We start from the raw sequence: 21,633 nt of genomic DNA, 5'->3' as shown, positions 1-21,633 counted from the left end.
TCCTGTCATCCAGGACCACTGACACCGCCTAGTATAAAGGAAGGTCCATAAAATTGTCAAACTCCAGCCACCCAAGTCATAGCCTGTTCTTTCTGCTACCGCATGGCAATCGGTACCCGAGAGCCACGTCTTAGCATGAGGTTGTAAGTAACATTTCCCAGGACATAGACATATCTGATCTTGGCAGAAATCTTAAATTCTTGTTAATCTAACTGCACTGTCCAATTTACAGTAGCTATATTACAGTGAATGAATACCATGCTATTGTTTGAGGAGAGTGCACAGTTATAAACCTAAAGTTATTAATAAACCAATTAGGCACATTTGGACAATCTAAAACTTTGCACATACACTGCCACCTAATGGCCAAAATCTAAATTGCACCTGGGCTGGAATAATACATTATGGCATTTCTCTTGAATTTCAAAGATGGTATTTTCTTTTACCAGATCTAAAGTGTTATATTCTCCTACATTCATTTCACATTTCCACAAACTTCAAAGTGTTTCCTTTCAAATAGTATCAAGAATATGCATATCCTTGCTTCAATCCCTAAGCTACAGGCAGTTAGATTTGGATATGTTATTTTAGGCAGAAATTGAAAAGGGTGGATCCTTAAGAGGGTTAACAACTTCTACCCCCAAGCCATAAAACTGCGGAACAATTAAGCAAATGGCTACAGACTTTTTTTTTGTACACTACTGCTACTCGCTGTTTATTTTTGCATTGTCACTTTACCCCTACCTACAGTTGAAGTCGGAAGTTTACATACACCTTAGCCAAATACATTTAAACTCAGTTTCACAATTCCTGACATTTTAATCCGAGTAAAAGTTCCCTGTTTTAGGGCAGTTAGGATCACCACTTTATTTTAAGAATGTGAAATGTCAGAATAATAGTAGTGAGAATTTCAGCTTTTATTTCTTTCATCACATTCCCAGTGGGTCAAAGTTTACATACACTCAATTAGTATTTGGTAGCATTGCCTTTATTTAAAAAAAACTTGGATCAAACCCTTACACAAGCTTCCCACAATAAGTTGGGTTAATTTTGGCCCATTCCTCCTGATTTGTTTGTAGGCCTCCTTGCTCGCACACGCTTTTTCAGTTCTGCCCACAAATTTTCTATAGGATTGTGGTCAGGGCTTTGATGGCCACTCCAATACCTTGACTTTGTTGTCCATAAGTCATTTTGCCACAACTTTGTTGTCCATAAGCCATTTTGCCACAACTTTGGAAGTATGCATGGGGTCATTGTCCATTTGGAAGACCCATTTGTGACCAAGCTTTAACTTCCTGACTGATGTCTTGAGATGTTGCTTCAATATATCCACACAATTTCCTCCCACATTATGCCATCTATTTTGAAGTGCACCAGGCCCTCCTGCAGCAAAGCACCCCCACAACATGCTGCCACCCCCGTGCTTCATGGTTGGGATGGTTTTCTTCGGCTTGCAAGCCTTCCTGTTTCATCAGACCAGAGGACATTTCTCCAAAAGGTACGATCTTTGTCCCCATGTGCAGTTGCAAACCAGTCTGTCTTTTTTATGGCGGTTTTAGAGCAGTGGCTTCTTCTTTGCTGAGCGGCCTTTCAGGTTATGTTGATGTAGGACTCATTTTACTGTGGAGATAGATGCTTTTGTACCCGTTTCCTCCAGAATCTTCACCAATCCTTTGCTGCTACTCTGTGATTGATTTGCACTTTTCACACCAAAGTACGTTCATCTATAGGAGACAGAACGCATTTCCTTCCTGAGCAGTATGACTGCTGCGTGGTCCCATGGTGTTTACACTTGCGTACTATTGTTTGTACAGACGAACATGGTACCTTCAGGCGTTTGGAAATTGCTCCCAAGGATGAACTAGACTTGTGGAGGTCTACAAAAAAAACATCTTAGGTCTGGGCTGATTTTCCCATGATGTCAAGCAAAGAGGCACTGAGTTTGAAGGTAGGCCTTGAAATACATCCACAGGTACACCTCCAATTGACTCAAATTATGTCAATTAGCCTATCAGAAGCTTCTAAAGCCATGACACCATTTTCTGGAAGCTGTTTTAAAGGCACAATCAATTTAGTGTATGTACACTTCTGACCCACTGGAATTGTGAGTGAAATAATCTGTCTGTAAACAATTGTTGGAAAAATGACTTGTGTCATGCACAAAGTAGATGTCCTAACCGACTTGCCAAAACTATAGTTTGTTAACAAGAAATTTGTGGAGTGGTTGAAAAATGAGTTTTAATGAATCCAACCTAAGTGTATGTAAACTTCCAACTTCAACTGTACATGCAGGCTGGCAGAATCATATTACTCTCGGCTCCGGGTAATGGTACCCGGGCCAAGTCCACTTAAATTTATCCGGACCGATTAACTTTTTCAGGAGAAAGGCCATTTGAGGATTTTATTCGGCAGGTGTTGAAACACCAAAGGGGGGAAAGTGATTTTATTTCACCCCAAAGTCATGGAATTTGCTTGGTCATTAAAAGTTCAAATTGGTGATGGTCTCTGCGATCCTATAGCTATCAGGGATGATTCCTAATTTTAGAGAATCTCTGATGCTATAAATGCTTTTGGTTTTAATACAGGCTATGGCAGTGTTTTTCGTAGTTACAGTCCACCAAATTGAAAAGTGTATATTCACTTCCATAATATTTGTTCTAGGCAATAAACATACATGATAGCCATACTAAAATGCAGTAAAATGGCAGTACCATGAAATAATGGTTGTTTAATTAATTATATCTGGTAGCTTGCTGTATGTGTTGGCTTCTAATGGTCATTTTTCATCTGTGTTAGCTAATTGCACTGTTTATTGTGCTGCACATTTTCTTCTGTTCCACTGAATTCTGTTTGGAAGTTTTATGACTAACTATTTATTTAAGAAATAACACAAGCATGTCTTATTTCAATATTTCATTTATTTCATGCTTCAATCCACTAGGGTTTTCAAAACCCTATTTTTATCGCATTTATTTCCATACGTAATTTGTCAAAATGTATTGCACCTGAATTTGACCCTGAAAATATTACTATTATATTTTCCCTTAGCTTTTAACCAATTAACAGAATCCGTGCAGTCATTTAATTTTCATTTCTGTAGCTAAATATGGAGGTAACCATATTAGTTCTAGCTATAAATAAATAAAAGATCTCTGCATGCAGCCTGCTTGCTCGAGCACATTGGTCAACAGCAAGTTTTTCAAAATGTACACAACTTCTAAAAGTGGTAGTCCCTGTTCACCTGAATTCTTGTTTTACTTTTGTAAGTAAAGCGGCAGTTTGTTGGGGAGACTAAAGTCAAGGTAAGATTAGCTAGCTAACTAACTAATTCAGCTGGCTAATGCTAGCTCTCTGGCTAATCCACTATGGACATGGTACATTTGAATTTCTTCCTGTTGAAGCTAGCTAGATACCATTTGAATATCTGAGTTAATGATTGTAAAGGGGTGTGTGTGTGTGTGTATATATTCTCTACAGGTGTGTGAGAGAGGAGATGATCACAATAATTTTAGAAAACATTCATGTCAACGTAGTCATGCTAGCTATGTGTGTTCAGTGTGAAAGGGAGAGAGAGAGAGATGATTGTGATGATAATCTATAAAAAATATATCAACATTGTCATGCTAGCTGTGTGTGTGAGAGAGATTGTACATGAATACACACATACATTGATTGTGTGTGAGACAGTAAGGTAGCCTACTGTAAAATTCTTGAAATGTGTACCTCCCCACACTGGATGTGAAGATTTTTCTTGATTAATCAGAGATCTTTTGTATTTGACAATAGGATACATTTTGCCTATCCCTGCTCCCCCTCAAAATTCTAACATTACACCTCTCAACTGCCCTTTTCAATTCTTTCTCCTTTTTTTTGCAGGAATCTTCTAGCTTGGATGGAGGAAACAAAGGGAGGAGTACATAATTTATCTAGCCTGTTGACTAAGAAATGTAAATAGCCTGTTTTGCTTTCTGTCTATCTATATCTCTTCATCCGTCTGCCTCACTGCCAGGTTGCTGAGGGGCAACATAATCAATGTACTTGCTAGGCTAACTTAGTGAAGATCTTAGGTAATGGTGACTCATGATTCATCTGTCTTTACAGTTCCTGAAACATGTCAATGACCTGATGCATGGCCTCTACAGCAGTGCTTCGGCACCCACTCAGTTACCAGTGACCTATTTTGGCACATCCCAGTGAAAGGAGAGAGCAGAAGCACCCTTCCTTAAATCTATAGTCATTGACAGTAAGTTGATGCCAAAATGTTATTTTCTCTTCTGTTTGATACTTTTTTCCCCATATGCATCACGTCTCACAGACTGGATTCCCCAAGAGACATGCTATTCAGCTTCCCATGATTGCCTGATCATACACGCTTTAAAAAAAAGTGGTATCTAGAACCTAAAATGGTTCATCGGCTGTTCCCATAGGAAAACCCTTTGAATAATATTTTTTGGTTCTAGGTTCCATTTAAAACCCTTTCTACAGAGGGTTCTACATGGAACTCAAAATAGTTCTACCTCAAACCAAAAATGGTTATCGTATGGGTGCATTACCATCAAACGCTCAAAAGTATCTGGAGCGCTGCACAGGCCGAAGCACAGGACCTTGAACTGCCAGTGTCCTTGGTTAGTGGAGAATGCAGTTTTGGCTCTGGCCTCTGGGGAGTGGCACCTGCCAGTAGCCACTGCGGAGGTCTAGTGAGGAGAACCAGGAGGACTCCCCAAACCAGGTCCAGCGACACTTCGATACGTGGTATGGGATACGAGTCCTTCCTGGTTACCTCATTCAGCCGCCTGTAGTCCACACAGAACCTCAGCTCGCCCCCCTTCTTAGGAGCCATGATGACTTGTGCCACCCAGAGGCTATCTGAGGGCTCGGTGAAGTCTGTCCGCTGTATCTCCAACACTGCCTTGTCTGCCGCCTCCTGGCGTGCCAGCAGGATACGGCAGGATGCATCTTGATGGGTCGAGCATCACCTGTGTCGATCTCATGCTGCACCAGATGAGTCTGACCCTCCTCTTCCTCACTCAGCGCAAAGCTGTCTCTGAATTCAAACAGCAACTGCCATAACCGTTCCTGAGGCTCGGGGTCAAGACCAACACAGTTCATTCCCCATATCTCCCTCACTGCAGACAGTGTCCTGTCCTTTCCCATCTGGGTAGCTGGGTTGGGGGGGCACGGCCCGGGCTCACGGAGGGATGTGTCGTGGAGGTAGCTGGGGGAATGTAACACACAGCCGTAGGTGACAGGGAGGCTGGGGAAATGTCACAGACAGATGTGGAGGAAGGGGGCAGCCATGAGTCTCTGCTGCTTTAACTATTGGAGTGAAGGGTTTCTTGGGTTGAGTGAATGTGACATTGGGGGGGGGTCATGGTGACTTCCGGCCCTCCCTGGAAGCTCAGTGTGCCCCCATTTAGGTCTAACTGGCAGCCTGTGCTCCTAAGAAAATCCAACCCCAGGATCCAATTTGTAAGTCGCTCTGGATAAGAGCGTCTGCTAAATGACTTAAATGTAAATGTAATGTAAATTAGAAGTGTAGTGTAAGGAAATCCAATTGAAATAGCACTGCTTCTAATAATAGAAGTTAGTAAAGTAAACCAATTCCTATTTTATCTCGCAAAACTCTCGTCCTAATTGGTGAGTCATGTAAAGTTTCCCCCATTTCTCTCTTGCTCATTCTCTGTTGCTCACTCAAACTCACACATGTGCACAGTTACAGAGAAGAGGAAGATATTTTCCAATTACACCCATTTCTAACAATGTTTGTTGCAGTAATGATATGATATACTATTTTTGTCTCTTTATTGCCTGTTTACGCATACTTTAATGGTAGCATTTAGCTTTCTATTTTTAAGAATGCCAAGCTGTCTTCAATGTGGGGGAACCTCTGTACGGGACAATGTCCTCAGGATTATGGAGCAGTGTGTTTTATAAAAAGTTTGAATATAACATGTATTAGGATTAAACAAAACTTTACCATTTAGAGATTCGTTACACATTTATCTAACTATTTAATTTTGATATCCCCTTTCTTAGAATGTTTCAGATTGATGACCAATTTAATTAATGTTCCACTTCAATATGAAGGGACAGAGGACCATTGCTACCACTTTTAGTAGATTCTGACTGTTAAAGATATTTTACTGTGTTACATTTACATTTTAGTTATTTAACAGACTCTTATCTAGTGACTTAGTTAGTGCATTCATCCTAAGATAGCTAGGTGGGACAACCACAGACATAAAAAGTCAAATGTTTATCAAAGTAGCTAGCAGTTGAGTCAGAGCTAGAGGAGGGAGGGGTGAAGTGCAAGTGCTGGTTCAGTTGTTTAAAAAAACAAATATTGGGGGAGGAGGGGTCCGAGGTGAGGTTTATTTAAGATACTGTTTAAAGAGGTAGGGTTTCAGATGTCTTGGGAAGATTGAGTGTAATCATGGAGGCTTCCCCCCAAAATCTACCGGGAAAAAAACATCCAAAATAATGTATCTTTCGTCTCTGTGTTTCACAAATGTCCTTTTAATTCGCAAGAGGCTGACTGTATCTCACCGGCGAGAAAGCATCCGAGCGAACGAAACAGTGCCCCTCTGTCTCAGTATGTGTAGCAAATCTATCTGATGCTGTCTGGTCAGAAAGAGTATGACATTGTTGCAGCCCGTAGCATTGAATGCAAAAGAAGCCAGCAAGCATTTGGCCCCCATTGATAATTTTTTTAATTAAATAGCCAATCAGAGTTAGCTCAGCTGTGAATGGTCCCAGCTCACCAAAAAAGGTGTAAAGGGAAGCCAGTTTGGATTTGGCTTCAGACCATTCACATCACAAAGTTAAACATGTAGCTAGAAGTAGTATGCTAATGTTAACTAGCTGGCCTGGTGTATCATTGCCTATGAAAGGAAGTTAAGCTAGTAAGCAAGTATTTTAACCAGGTACCCTGGATTCAAAACTAAAAGCGTGTACTGTACGACGGAGTCATAGACCGTTTAGGCAACATGAAAGAGGAGGATGGCATTGGCGTTTTTCTAAGTAGGTTGAATCAATTTTTTCTATTTGCATGCATGCAAATACGTACATACACACAGAAATCAGAACCATGGACAACCACATATTTAGCTTACGTTGATTGGACTAAATTGTTTTTGGTTTCTTTTAGTCACTGTATTAGACTAAGCATAGGTGATTTAGATGTTGAAATGGTGCTGGAATACTGGAGGCAGCTCCTGTTTTCTTTGTGACTTGGTAACTCTCCATGGTTCTAAATCAATAGTTTAGTAGTCTGAAAATGTAGGACACTTTATTTTTTTTATTTTTTTTTACGTTGCTTGACCATGCTGTAGGTCATGTAACTGTTTGTTACATGCAATGTGTTTTGTGGACTTTACCGGAAGGATGTTGCTCTCTGGCTTTGTAGTGAAACAACATGTGGTTGAATTTATTTTGTCAATGTTTCTTCTTATTGTCTCGGCCTTAGGCCTATATCACGGTGTCAAGGCATATGAACGACTAGGTTACAGAGCAAACAATTTATCACAACACATAGGTTGTAATATGGCTTCCCCATTGATTTTACCCATGCACCGCTACTGTGTTTACAGTTCTGTCATGTCCTGCATGCCCACATTATGCCAATCAATTTATTTTATTTGTATGCTTAAGTAAGTTTCATGAAAAGCCAGAAAATAAATCAGGAGGTTGGTGTGTTGCAGAACCTCTGGAAAGCCCTTAAATATGCCCCTGACCGCCATGGTGAAAATTCTTCAACTAGTACTTTGGAAATACTTTTAGCCAGCTGAGTCCACAAAGTTTCTTCAGGAATGACCTTTTCTAGTTGTCTTTTAAAATCTCAAATGTATAAAGTTGTAATGCACCGATTCTCTTCACTGCAGATCTGACCCATCGCATGACTCTTGAAGAGGGCCATGAGAATCTCCAGTACCCCATAACACTCTTAATCATTCATTGCCTTTATATATTCTGTGTCCCTGTCTTTCTATGCATGTAGTCTGTGGGTGAATTATAAAACAATTATTGTATGCAGATGTGCAGAAACTTGTGCTTTAGATTTGTTTTTGCCGTTGCTTGATCCATTTTAAATGTAAGAATATTTTGCAGATTAACTTAGCATGTGCAGTTCTTTATGATAGCTACATTAGCAGCGAATTATGATTTAATTTTGGTATTCAGGCGAATATACTGATAGGTCACCTTTGTCCTAGAGAGATTTACAGTTTTCAAAACATCACGCCAGGGTAAGCCTACACAACACCTTATTTGAAGTGTTTCGGAAAATCCCCTATGGGAAAACTTAGTTGCAATGGATTGCATTCGAAAACTATTCAGACCCCTAGACTTTTCTACATTTTGTCACTTTACAGCCTTATTCAAAAATGTTAAAATAAAAAATAAAATATCCCTCAATATAAACACAATATCCCATAATAACAAAGCAAAAGCAGGTTTTTATACATTTTTGTAAATGTATAAAAATACAGAAATTAATTATTGGGTATGACGCGACAAGCTTGGCACACCTGTATTTGGAGATTCTCCCATTTTTCTCTGCAGATCCTCTCAAGCTCTGTCAGGTTAGATGGGGAGCACTGCTGCACAGCTATTTCCTGGGATGCTTGAATGGGTTTAAGTCCGGGCCACTCAAGGACATTCAGAGACTTGTCCCGAAGCCACTCCTGTGTTGTCTTGGCTGTGTGCTTAGGGTTGTTGTCCTGTTGAAAGGTTAACCTTCGCCCAAGTCTGAGAACCTGCGCCAGAGCGCTCAGGACTTCATCAAATATCTCTCTGTACTTTGCACCATTCATCTTTCCCTCAATCCTGACTAGTTTCCCAATCCCTACCGCTGAAAAACATCCCCACAGCATGATGCTGCCACCACCTTCACCGTAGGGATGGTGCTCTTTCAGAGTGACTAATGGGTTCTTGGTCACCTCCATGAGGCTAGCTCTAGGAAGAGTCTTTGTGGTTCCAAACTTCTTCCATTTAAAAATGATGGAGGCCACTGTGTTCTTGGGGACCTTCAATGCTGCAGAAATCTCTTCCGCAGATCTGTGCCTCGACACAATCCTGTCTCGGAGCTCTACAGACAACTCCTTTGACCTCAGGGCTTGGTTTTTGCTCTGACATGCACTGTCAACTGTGGGACCTCATATAGACAGGTGTGTGTGTGTGTGTGTGTGCATTTCCAAATCATGTCCAATCATTTTAATTTACCACAGGTGGACTCCAAGTGGTAGAAACATCAAGGTTTATTCATGGAAACAGGATGCACATGAGCTCAATTTCGAGTCTCATAGCAAAGGGTATGAATACATATGTAAAAGTATTTCTGGTTTTAATTTTCTTTAAATTATCAAAATGGGATATTGTATGTAGATTGAGGATTTCATCCATTGTAAAAAGGCTGTTACGTAACAAAATGTGGAAAAAGTCAAAGGGTCTGAATACTTTCCGAATGCACTGTATTTCCACAGGGAAGTATAAATGCGAGGAGGATAAAAATTCATATGTACATTGTGTTATAGTACAAATGTATTGCCTTTCTGTTGTATATGTCACCGTTTCTCTTATCCCTCATGCAGAATCAAAAGCAGTCACTAATTCCACTTCATGAATTGTCACAAACCATTCTTGTGTTGTTAGATCTAGTAGTGTAATCTTAATGATAAAAAAATAAATATATATCCTTAATTGTGGTATGGATCTGTGAGATTGGTTGTGTTGAATACTTCTGCATTCCTTCCCTTGTCTTCCTCCAAGATGACTCCAGTTCGTCTGTAAAGCGAAAGATGCAAGTTCTAGGACCGTATCCACAAAATGCCACAAAGTAGGAATGCCAATATTGGATCAGTGTAGCCTTTTTGTTTTTGTTCTTTAAAAATAATGTTTTACTCCCTTTTCTCCCCAATTTCGTGGTATCCAATTGTTAGTAGCTACTATCTTGTCTCATCGCTACAACTCCAGTATGGGCTCGGGAGAGACGAAGATTGAAAGTCATGCGTCCTCATATACACAACCCAACCAAGCCGCACTGCTTCTTAACACAGCGCGCATCCAACCCGGAAGCCAGCCGCACCAATGTGTCGGAGGAAACACCTGGCAACCTTGGTTAGCGTGCCTTGTGCCCGGCCTGCCACGGAGTTGCTGGTGCGCGATGAGACAAGGATATCCCTACCGGCCAAACCCTCCCTAAACCGGACGACGCTAGGCCAATTGTGCGTCGCCCCATGGACCTCCCGGTCGCAGCCGGTGACGACAGAGCCTGGGCGCGAACCCAGAGTCTCTGGTGGCACAGCTGGCGCTGCAGTACAGTCCCCTTAACTATTGCGCCTAGATAAGCACTTCTACTCTGACATGTGTAGATACGGGCCTCAATGCTCTGCCCTATGAAATCCAATGTCTGAGAAATGCACTTTTAACGGTTAGTGAAATCTCCTGGAGGAGTAAATCACACTACCTCTGACTCCTGATTGTGACCAATTCTTACTGTCTGATGCAATTAAATCTTTCTACAGGTTTGTACAAACCTTAAATCTCCACTGTCCAGTTATTGATGACTGCGCTCCATGTCTGAAAAGGAAAAGTAGAATTGTCAAACAGGTCCCTACACACCTGCTTAGGTGGTGTGTAGTATGGATGTGTTAAGACTTGTGTAATTGCCATTGGCCCAGTTCAGAAGTCGGCAGATATACGAATTGGGTCGGTGCAGGCTCCCTGAACCTTCAGTTCAGCAAACACTGCAGTGGTAGAGTCTAAGTTGGGTTAAAAAGACTGGGTATTCTTGTCTCCTTAAAGGAAAAATCCACCCAAAATCACTCATTCTTTTAATTTACAGTGTTAAATATCACTATGTGAGAACAATGTTTTTTGTGAACAAATGTTTAATTTTGGCGTTAAAATAAGGTTGGCAGCAACATGGAAAATCGTTGTGGAAATCTTTTGCAGCTCCAGTCGACTACAAAATCCACAATGCTTTCTATGGGCTAGCTGGCTAGCTAGCTACATAGCAAACGTAGCTACCCACAGTACCAAAAACAATATCAGCATGTAAAGTAGCTAGTTCGCTGTAAAATCGACTATACTGCACTATCAATTTAGGAGTCTACAATTTCATGTTCAACCTGCAGATTGTTGTGCTTCAGCGGTCTGAGGCACTGCATCTCAAACTAGAGGTGTCACTACAGACCCAGGTTCGATTCCAGGCTGTATCACAATCTGCCATGATTGGGAGTCCCATAGAGCGGCGCACAATTGGCCCAGCGTCGTTAACTGACTTGCATAGTTAAAGGTGAAATAAAAAAACAGAGTGGAGTCTAACATTTGCAACGGCAAAATACTTTTGATCAGATAGCATGGGCAACGTTTTCCATGTCAATAAGCCGCACGGGACAAGGGGCGCTTTCCTTCAAGGAGTGAATGGGAGTTTGAGATAGAAAGTTAATTATCTAATATTGTATAGCTTTGGAATCGTGACAGTATGTACTTTCTAGGAAAATAGACACGTTTCTCGACATATATACTGACTTTGAGAAGGGATTACGTGATGATTATCTTAGTATCCGCGTGATGCAGCATGACAACGGGAACGCAATTGGGCGACAGTCTGTTGGGTGTTATACGTTCTTTCATTCATTGGATTCCTATCTCCTTTCTATAATATCTCTGGCAACTGCACTATGCAATGCACCCTGGACTAAAGAGGCAGACAAATAGAAGAATTTGCTAGGCTCTGTTAAATTACATATTTCTCGAGGTAGGAATATGGCAAAAATATAATCAATGGCTCACTTGACACTTGTATGATAGATGTTTTCGCGATCCAAAAGTCGTATTCCTATGAACTTCCAATGAGAGACTATCACAGTGTTACGTCATACAGGATGGATTTCTGCCTGCTTGAATGCCCATAACTCAGATAAACATGAAATGACCCAGGGAATCGATAGAACATCACTCACAGACGCACAAAAACAATATAATATTCAAAATGGGTGAACCTTTACTTTAAGTATAATAAATGTATACTATAGAACTGTGTAAATGTATTGTATTAAGTCAGGGCTATAGGGTAAGTGTTCCAGTCACCTGTGAGAATGTGGTGTATCCTGTCTGCCACCAAGTCTGCGTCCTCCATACTGAAGCACATGGGAGGTTTAAACTTGACAATGTTCTCCCAGGGGCCGTCTGTACTGACACAGATATACTCCTCTTTCAGTCTGGAATGGGAGACAAGACCAAAGGATATTTCTGCTTAAAGGTACTCTTCTAAAAAATAATGCTAAGATTTATACCAAAATAAGAACTGTGACTGCAGCAAACACTGACACACTTTGATATGATTGTATAGTTGTTGCTTCACAAGGCCTCGCAGCAGTGAATGACCAGTCTGACCCCATACCTTCTGACAACTTGCGCTGCTGCGTCTGTAGCTGGGGTCCTCTGTTCTTTGTCGGTGACCATCTCCAAGCCCACAAACAGACCCACTCCACTGCCAAGAGTAAACACAAAGCCAGTTATTGTATACTGTCTTCAGACAGTATCTCCGAATGGATCATGCTGTAGACTAGAGAGTATGAGGTTGACGGCAAGGTCATATGTGAGTAGTTATTATAGAGATATTCCCTTCACATAATCCACGTCGTAGGCACCCTACCGGACGTCTCCAATGATTGGATGTTTGGTCTGTAGCTGTCTCAGCCGGTCCAATAGGTGTCCTCCTACTCTTGACGAGTTCCCCCTCAGGTCCTCCTTCTCAATCACGTCCAGGACAGCCAGGCCAATGGCACACGACACTGGGTTACCGCCAAACTGCGCAGTCACAGGAGAACCACAAACCATGATTAGGGATGAGACTCCTAATATGAACGTTTGTGCACAGTTAACATGATTTAATAGGCAGAATATAGGTTGTAACAGCCACCAGTTTCTCACTGTATTGAAGTACTCCACTCCGTTGGCTGTGAAGGCCCCAGCGATCTCCGCTGTGGTTGCTACACATGACAGGGGATGTCCGTTGCCCATCGGCTTGCCCATTGTCACTATGTCAGGGCTAAAATCATCACCCTGCAGCTGGAAGGCCCAGAAATGGCTCCCCACACGCCCAAAACCTGTTTGCACCTCGTCTGCCACAAACACTCCCCCTGCAGAGCGCACGTATCTGTCGAGACAGAGAGATACCAACACTCACTGTCACATGACAAAGATAAAAGCAATAACTTTTACTATCATTATGACGATTTGGCTCTTCGTCCTTTTCTTCACCGATGAGAAAATGGTACAGTATAATAGTGCACTAATATTTTATGCTCAGAGGCAGTACCTACTCTGCTACTTTAGTTGAGTATCCTTTGGGCAAGAGGATTTGGCCTCCAACACTGGGCAATGATTCAGAAAAAAATGCAGAAACCTGTAGGTTACAAGTCAGTTTTGAGTTATTAGATCCATATAATTAGTACAATACTGAACATTGTTATTACACTGTTACTACACTAATCAGCATTACACCCCGCTCGGTGTCCAAATTGAGACTATTTTCGAACTTCCCTTCTCCATGCAAAACCTATTGTATTTACTGTACCTTGCGACCTTTTTGGTGCACCTTGTCTATCACATCCTTCACAGTATCTGCATATGCCTGGGCTGGGTTGGGATGGTCCTCTCTGAATATACCTCTATAGATGTCTGGTATGGGTGCCTGTAAGGATTAAACAGGAAAATTACAATTTTAGCTTTTTGTAGCACACGTCAAAAAAATAGAGGCATGCTATATCTATCCTCTTACACACCACGTGAACCCACTCTTTCTGTCCTGTCAGTTTCTGGAACTTGTATGGACTGATATCGATGAGCGAAGTCAGGTGCCCATGATATGCACTAGTATGGAGGAAGAGGGGGGAAAAGAGGAAGAAGTACATTTTAGAGAAGAAATCCACTGAGATTAGTAGTAGTTTTTGTGTGATGTGAGAAACCTTACTGGTCAAGCACAATGACATCTTCATGTTGGGTGTACTGGTGGGCCAAGCGTAGTGCCAGATCATTGGCCTCTGAGCTGTTGGGAGACATACATATTACATTATTCTTCCTATATCTTACGTGGATGTCATTGGGGCTGTGTTTCAGGAGGAAGTCATAGGTTGTAGGACATGGTGTCTTACCCTGAGTTGACAAAATAGAAGACACGCAGCTTGTCGGGCAGAGTGGCAGCGAGGCGGTCGGCATACTGAACTATATTGTCGTGAAGGAAGCGCGAATTGGCATTCAGAAGCTCCATCTGCGTTGTGGCTGCTTGTGTGATGCTGGGATGACAGTGACCCACTGTAGGTGCAACAACAATCCAACGTTCCCAACGTTTCGTTACATACAATTACCACTAGGAGGTACTGTCATGTTGATTATATTGTGGTACTACTGTAATGTTCAAAGGGCTTTGGACTGTGACCTTTGCCCTCACAAAATATTACTCACCAAATCAGATGCATTAAAATAATGTCACCAATAGAGAGCAACAGTAACGGCATCTTTTTGTAGGCACTAACTCCGCCATGGTTTGTTGAACAAAGCCTATGGGGAAAAAGTATGGAGTTGTTGGATAAATGCCGAAAATAAGGTATTTTGTAAATACAGGCTTAGGAAATCTTAAACGTTTTGTTCTATTGGATCATCTTTATCAGGTCACTTTTGGTGAATTTTGAAGCATTTACCCAGAGGGCATACGACATAATAAAGACGGCTTATAGACCAGATCACAACCAGATTAAGATGTATTTTTGACGTATGAACAAAAAGAAATAAGTCTTATGTTGGTTGAGATCTGGTTTTTGGTTGAAATCTGATTGAAATACTGACCAGTTATCTATATGCTACTCAATGAAAAGACATCAATCTATATAAACATGGGCATAGTGTTTGTGGGCCATGCACCCATTGAATATAAGACACTAGAAGCATTACAATTATTACAGTTAGAGTAATGTTCTTTTTCAGCAGGGTTTGCATGATTCAGACCGGGCAGAATAATATTACTCTGGGCTCCGGATATTGCTACCCTGGCCGAGTCCAATTCAGCTTATCCGGACCAATTAACTTTTTCAGGAGCAGGGCCATTTAAGGTTTTTATTTGGCAGGTGTTGAAATGAAAATTTGACAAAAAAACTAAAATGTGATCTATTTCACCCCCAAGTCATTAAAGTTGGTAGGTCATTAAAGCAAACATTCGAGATGGCGTTTTTTGTAGTTACAGTTCACCCAATTGAAAAGTGTATATGCACAATATTTGATCTAGGTGATAAACATGCACAATAATACAGGATGCCCATACAAAAATGCACTGCTGTTAAAATGCAGTAAAATGGCAGTACTGTGAAATAATGGTTGTTTAATGAATGATATCTGGTAGCTTGCTGGGTATTGTACTGTTTATTGTGCTGCACATTTTTCTTCTGTTCTCTGAATTCTATTTGGAAGTTCTGTTATGACTAACTATTTATTTAAGAAATAAAACCTAGGCCTGTCTTTTATTTCAAAAGCATACTACAATCCACCAGGATTTATAAAACCCTACTTTTAATCGCAATTATTTCCACAACTAATTAGTCTAAAATTATTGCACCTGAATTTGACCCTGAAAATATGGCTATTATATTTTTCCTTAAAGGCTTTAAGCAATTCACATAATGCGTGCAGTAATTTAACATTTAATTTCAGCTAAATAAGGAGGTAGGCATATCAGTTCCAGTTAAAAGTTGGATGGGAATCTGTGCCTCGCGCGCAGTAATAGATCTCTGCGTGCAGGCAGCCTGCTTGCACGAGCACTTCAGTCAACAACAACAGTTTCTAAAAATGTACACAAAAAACTTCTAAAATATTTTACTGCTAAGTGGTAGTCCCTGTTCTCCTGCATTATTGTTTTAACTTTTGTAGGTAAAGGGGCATTTTGTTGGGGAGAAAAACGTCAAGGAATAAATATTTAGCTTGCTAACTAACTCAGCAGGGCTAATTTTAACTAGCTAACATTAGCTCTCTGACTAATCCATCATGGATATGGTAAGTCTTCATTTTTACCTGTTGTAGATGTCTGTTGTAGCTAGCTTGCAAACAGATTGACATTTGAATATCTGTTCAGTTAATAATAGCAAATGTGTGTGTGTGAGTGAGAAAGATGATCACAATAACTTTAGAAAACATTGTCATGTCAAAGTTGTCATGCTAGCAATGTGTGTGTGTATGAGAGATGATGATTGCTATCACAATCACGTATACAAAAGATTGTCGTCATATCAACATTTTGTCATGCTAGCTGTGTGACTGTGTGTGAGAGAGATTGGTACTGTGTGTCAAATCAAATCAAATTGTATTTGTCACATACGCATGGTTAGCAGATGTTAATGCGAGTGTAGCGAAATGCTTGTGCTTCTAGTTTCGACAATGCAGTAATAACCAACAAGTAATCTAGCTAACAATTCCAAAACTACTACCTTATAGACACAAGTGTAAGGGGATAAAGATATGAGTCAGTGATGGTACAGAGCGTCATAGGCAAGATACAGTAGATGGTATTGAGTGCAGTATATACATATGAGATGAGTATGTAAACAAAGTGGCATAGTTAAAGTGGCTAGTGATACATGTAATTACATAAAGATGCAGTAGATGATATAGAGTACAGTATAGTGTGTGAGAGATGGTACATGAATACACATATAGGAAACATTGATTGTGTGGGACAGTAAGGTAGTTTAATTCTTTAAATGTGTACCAAAATATATGGTTGTGAAGATTTTCTTGATTCATTTTTATTTAACCTTTTATTTAACTAAGCAAGTCAGTTAAAGAACAAATTCTTATTTTACCTACCCTGGCCAAACCCTCCCATAAACCAGACAACGCTGAGCCAATTGTGCACCACCCTAATGGACTCCCGATCACGGCCGGTTATGATACAGCCTCATGCTTGAACCAGGGTCACTCGGGAGCCCATTCATCAGAGATCCTTCTATTTTTGTGTATTTTGTATTTGACAATACAATTCATTTTGCCTATCCCTGCTCCCCCCCTCTACACTCATTCTAATGTTACACCTCTCAACTGCCTTTTCAATTCTTTATTTTTTTTGCAGGAATCTTCTAGCTTGGAAGGATCGAGGAGTGAACAAAGGGAAGGAGTACTGAAGTTACATTTCTTAGTCAGCAGGCTGGGTAATTAGCCTATCACTCTCTCCATCTGCCTCACTGCCAGATTGCTGAAGAACATGGTCGATGTACTTGCTAGGCTAAGTCTAACTTAGTGAAGAGCTTAGGCAATAGTTAATCATGATTCGTCTTTGTCTTTACAGCTCCTGAAACATGTCAATGACTTAATGCATGGGGTCTACAACAGTTACCAGTGACCTATTCTGCCACATCCCAGCGAAAGGAGAGAGCAGAACCACCCCTCCTTAAACCCATAGTCATTGACAGTAAGTTGTGTGCTAGATGTTATTTTGTCTTTTGTTTGATATATTTTGTCTTCTGTTTGATACTTTTTTACTCTGGATTAGGTCTCACTGAGACTGGATTACCCAAGAGACATGTTATTCAGCTTCCCATGATTGCCTAATCTTACACTTTTGAAAAAATAGGTAGTATCTAGAACCTAAAACGGTTCATCGGCTGTCCCTATAGGAAAACCTTTTGAAGAACACTTTTTGGTTCCAGGTAGAACCCTTTGGTTCCATATAGAACTATGTTGGATTCCATGTAGAACACTTTCCTCAGAGGGTTATACCTGAAACGCAAAATGGTTCTACCTGGAACCAAACAGAGTTCTCCTATGGGGACAGCAGAAGAACTCTTTGGAAAGCCGAAGAACCCTTTTGGAACCTTTTTTCCCCCTAAGAGTGTAGTGTAAGTAAATCCAATTGAAATAGCACTGCTTCTAATAACATGTGTTTGTAAAGCAAATAAAATACAATTTTAACTCCCCCTTTTTTTCAGTTGCAAAACCTGTGTCCTGATCAACAGACACCTCCCTTGCTGAGTCATGTATAGTTTCTCACATTTCTCTCTTGCTCATTCTCCTCGCTCACTCAAACAACATTACAGTGCATTCGGAAAGTATTCAGACACCTTGACTTGTTCCACGTTTTTTTTACCTTACAGCCTTATTCTAAAATGGATTAAACCATTTTTTCCCTCCCTCAATCTACACACAATACCCCATAATGACAAAGCAAACACTGGTTTTTAGATTATTATTTTTTTCTTCATTTTATTCAAAAAAAAAAAAAAACAGATAGCAGATTTACATAAGTATTCAGACCCTTTACTCAGTAAAGGCAGTGATTACAGCCTCGCTGTAATCACTACAAGCTTGGCACACTTGTATTTGTGGAGTTTCTCCCATTTTTCTCTGCAGATCTGCTCATGCTCTGTCAGGTTGGATGGGGAGTGTTGCTGCACAGCTATTTTCAGGTCTCTCCAGAGATATTCTATTGGGTTCAAGTTCGGGCTCTGGTTGGGCAACTCAAGGACATTCAGAGACTTGCTCTGAAGCCACTTCTGCATTGTCTTGGCTGTGTGCTCAGGGTCATTGTCCTGTTGGAAGTTGAACCTTTGCCCCGGTCTGAGGTCCTGAGCGCTTTATAGCAGGTTATCATCAAGGATCTCTTTGTACTTTGCTCCGTTCATCTTTCCCTCGATTCTGACTAGTCTCCCAGTCCCATAAAGGCCTGATAGGTAGAGTGCTGTAGAGATGGTTGTCCTTCTGGAAGGCTCTCCCATCTCCACAGAGGAACTCTGGAGCTCTGTCAGAGTGACCATTGGCTTCTTGGTCACCTCCCTGACCAAGGCCCTTTTCCCCCGATTGCTCTGTTTGGCCGGGTGGCCAGCTATAGGAAGAGTCTTGGTGGTTCCAAACTTCTTCCATATAAGAATGATGGGAGGCCACTGTGTTCTTGGGAACCTTCAATGCTGTAGAATTATTTTGGTACCCTTCCCCAGATCTTGAGTTCTACATACAATTCCTTTGACCCCATGGCTTGGTTTCTGCTCTGACATATACACTGTCAACTGTGGGACCTTATATAAACAGGTGTGTGCCTTTCCAAATCATGTCCAATCAATTGAATTTACCACAGGTGGACTCCCAATAAAGTTGTAGAAACATCAAGGATGATCACTGGAAACAGGATGCATCTGAGCTCAATGTTGAGTCTCATAGCAAAGGGTCTGAATACTTATGTAAATAAGGTATGTCTGTTTTTTACTTGCAATAAATGTGCAAAACATTCTAGAAACCTGTTTTCACTTTGTGATTTTGGGGTATTTGTGTGTAAATTGATGAGGAAAATGTTTTATTTAATCAATTTTAGAATAAGGCTGTAATGTAACAAAACTTGGAAAAAGTCAAGGGGTCTGAATACTTTCCGAATGCACTGTACACCCATTTCTAACAATGTTACAATGGCGATTCTGATCCAACCATAAATGCATACATTGTGCCCCTGGCCTGATAGGATGGAAGTTCAACATGTAGCTAGATTTGCCAATTGCACCCATTTCTAACAATGTTTGTTGCAGGAATGATATGACAGACATAACTTTTGAACAAGATAATATTTGATTGTCTCTTTAAACATACTTGAATTGTTGCATTTGGCATTCTTTTTTTAAGACTGCCAAGCTGTCTTCAATTGGGGGAACCTTTGTCTGGGACAATGTCCTCAGGATTACGGAGCGGTGTGTTTATGTAAAGTTGTTTGAATATTAAACATGTATTAGGATTAAGCAAAACTTTATCATTTGGAGATGAGTTAAAAATTGTAATTATACAACTACTGTGTAATTTTGATATCCTCTTTCTTAAAATGTTTCAGATTGATGACCAAGAAAGTAATGTCCCACTTCAATATGAAGGAACAGAGGAGCAAACATGCCTTTGCTACCACTTTTAGTACATTCAGACTGTTAAATATATTTTTCTGTGTGTTATGTACTGTCCTGCATGCCCACATTATGCCAATCATTAATTTATTTTATTTTTGGAAAATGGAAAGGCTTTAGAAGGCTTTAAATAGGCCCTCACTCACCAGCCTTCTGGAAAGGCTTTAAATATTCCCCTGAACGCCGTGGTGGAGAAGGACGCAAAGTATGTGCATGAGCAAGTTGCTCTTTTTTTGAAGACATCTCTAAGATAGAACTGCCACAAAATCGTTTTAACTAGTACCATGGAAATATTTTTAGCCAGCTGAGTCCACAAAGTTACATCAAGAATGTCCTTTTCTAGTTGTCTTTTAAAATCTCAAATGTATAAAGTTATGATGCACTGATTCTCTTCACTGCAGATCTGACCCATCGCATGACTCTGGAAGAGGGCCACTACGCTCCAGATCGCCTTCTGTGCTCAGAGGTCCTTGATGACAACCTACCCCATCGCACCACTCGTATGAATCACTAATCAAATAAAACAATGGGCCTTTATATAGTCCGTGTCCCAGTCTTTCTATGCATGTAATTAATGTCTGTGGGTGAATTATGAAACAATTACGGTATGCAGATGTGCAAAATATTGTGATAATAGATTTGTTTTTGCCATTGCTTGATTGATTTTAAAATGTAAGAATATGTTGCAGATTAACTTTAATTGGTGACTATGGAAACAAGTAGAAATGTAATGAACAATGTTTTCAATATCCTACTTTATCCTCTGCAATACTTTTTACAGTAAACTTAGAAACAAAGGTGCTATCTAGAACCTAAAAGGGTTATTCGGCTGTCCCCATAGGATAACCTTTTGTTTCAGGCAAGTAGGACCCTTTCCACGGTTCTACATGGAGCCCAAAAGGGTTATACGTGGAACCAACAAGCCTTCTCCCTAGAACCAAGAAGAGTACAGCCGAAGAACTCTTTAGGAACCTATTTTTCTAAGAGTATAAGTAATAAATTGTAGTCAGGTGGTCATTACCAGGTTATGATGCGGTGTTAACCTCAGACTTTATTTTCGGCGTTTAACTTTATTCCAAAACTATTCATTTCCCATTAATTTTGCACATAGGATCGTTCAGCCATTCCTGAGGTATATCATTTCCGATTTGTTGTACTACAAGTTGGCGAGCTCTATAGATGTGTGTCTTACCGTGCTGAACGTTGCTGATACAGTCCAAGTACCGCTTGCCATTTTCGTCATACAAATACTGTCCTCTGGCTCTGACTATCTTCACGGGATCGTCTGAATAGAAGAGTCTGCAAGACTGCCTAGAAGAGACATAATTTAAACCATTTTATGTCAGTGCATAATTTCATACGAGGGCCAAGCGTTGTTGCTGCCAGCTTGAGTTTCTTCCAAGTCAAACACAGTTACATACCCAATCAGTTTCTTTCTCATTGCAAGAGTCTCTTCTTTCTTGAACATTTCCAACGCCATTTTCACTGCGTTTCTCTTAGTTTGTATTACTAAATTAAACTCCAGTTTCTAGTTGTCTTTCCCGTCATAACAACTTTCTGAAGAAATCACGTGGATTTTCATAACTGCGCATGCGTCTGTCTGAATGACGTAGGCGCATTCTGGATTATAATATATATATATATTTTAACGAATGATGTGTCTGTCTTTTTGTGTGTTTCTTTCCCATTCAAAAACTTGTAATTAATTCAC

At 40.5% G+C, this 21,633-nt stretch overlaps 1 protein-coding gene and 2 long non-coding RNA genes across 4 annotated transcripts; 2 read left to right on the top strand and 1 right to left on the bottom strand.

The window, feature by feature from the left end:
- Positions 1–2,216: 2,216 nt before the first annotated feature.
- LOC123993239 lies at positions 2,217–8,879 on the top strand. The gene is made up of 4 exons (XR_006831405.1): positions 2,217–3,302; positions 3,877–3,947; positions 4,102–4,243; positions 7,881–8,879. It is a non-coding gene; the product is annotated as an uncharacterized LOC123993239 (long non-coding RNA).
- A 497-nt stretch (positions 8,880–9,376) lies between these two features.
- phykpl (5-phosphohydroxy-L-lysine phospho-lyase) lies at positions 9,377–21,520 on the bottom strand. 2 transcript variants are annotated; one of them, XM_046295152.1, is made up of 13 exons: positions 21,344–21,520; positions 21,115–21,233; positions 14,160–14,319; positions 13,979–14,053; positions 13,791–13,878; positions 13,583–13,699; positions 13,329–13,411; positions 12,937–13,162; positions 12,659–12,813; positions 12,404–12,493; positions 12,091–12,221; positions 10,533–10,575; positions 9,377–9,780 (listed from the first exon to the last, which is right to left on the bottom strand). In XM_046295152.1, exons 1-12 carry the CDS (start codon positions 21,400–21,402, stop codon positions 10,553–10,555), a joined length of 1,326 nt encoding a protein of 441 aa, XP_046151108.1. In that variant the 5' UTR covers positions 21,403–21,520; the 3' UTR covers positions 9,377–9,780; positions 10,533–10,552. The 2 variants fall into 2 exon arrangements, with proteins under 2 accessions (XP_046151108.1, XP_046151109.1); XM_046295153.1 differs by lacking the exon at positions 21,344–21,520 and adding an exon at positions 14,470–14,565.
- LOC123993238 lies at positions 15,721–20,459 on the top strand. The gene is made up of 4 exons (XR_006831404.1): positions 15,721–16,047; positions 17,120–17,198; positions 17,336–17,458; positions 20,324–20,459. It is a non-coding gene; the product is annotated as an uncharacterized LOC123993238 (long non-coding RNA).
- Positions 21,521–21,633: the final 113 nt, after the last annotated feature.

This window comes from Oncorhynchus gorbuscha, linkage group LG13, assembly GCF_021184085.1.
Source record: "Oncorhynchus gorbuscha isolate QuinsamMale2020 ecotype Even-year linkage group LG13, OgorEven_v1.0, whole genome shotgun sequence".
NCBI classification, from domain to species: Eukaryota; Metazoa; Chordata; class Actinopteri; order Salmoniformes; family Salmonidae; genus Oncorhynchus; species Oncorhynchus gorbuscha.
This window is presented reverse-complemented; position numbering and strand designations above follow the sequence as displayed.

Bases quoted from the DNA above. Each gene is read 5' to 3' on its own strand.
- phykpl (XM_046295152.1), bottom strand. From the start codon at position 21,402: ATGGCGTTGGAAATGTTCAAGAAAGAAGAGACTCTTGCAATGAGAAAG. The intron at 13,700-13,790 runs GTGTGTAAGAGG...TAATCCTTACAG, and splicing joins AGAAAGAGTGGGTTCACGTG to GCACCCATACCAGACATCTA. The intron at 12,814-12,936 runs GTGAGAAACTGG...GTGACTGCGCAG, and splicing joins GAGTGGAGTACTTCAATACA to TTTGGCGGTAACCCAGTGTC.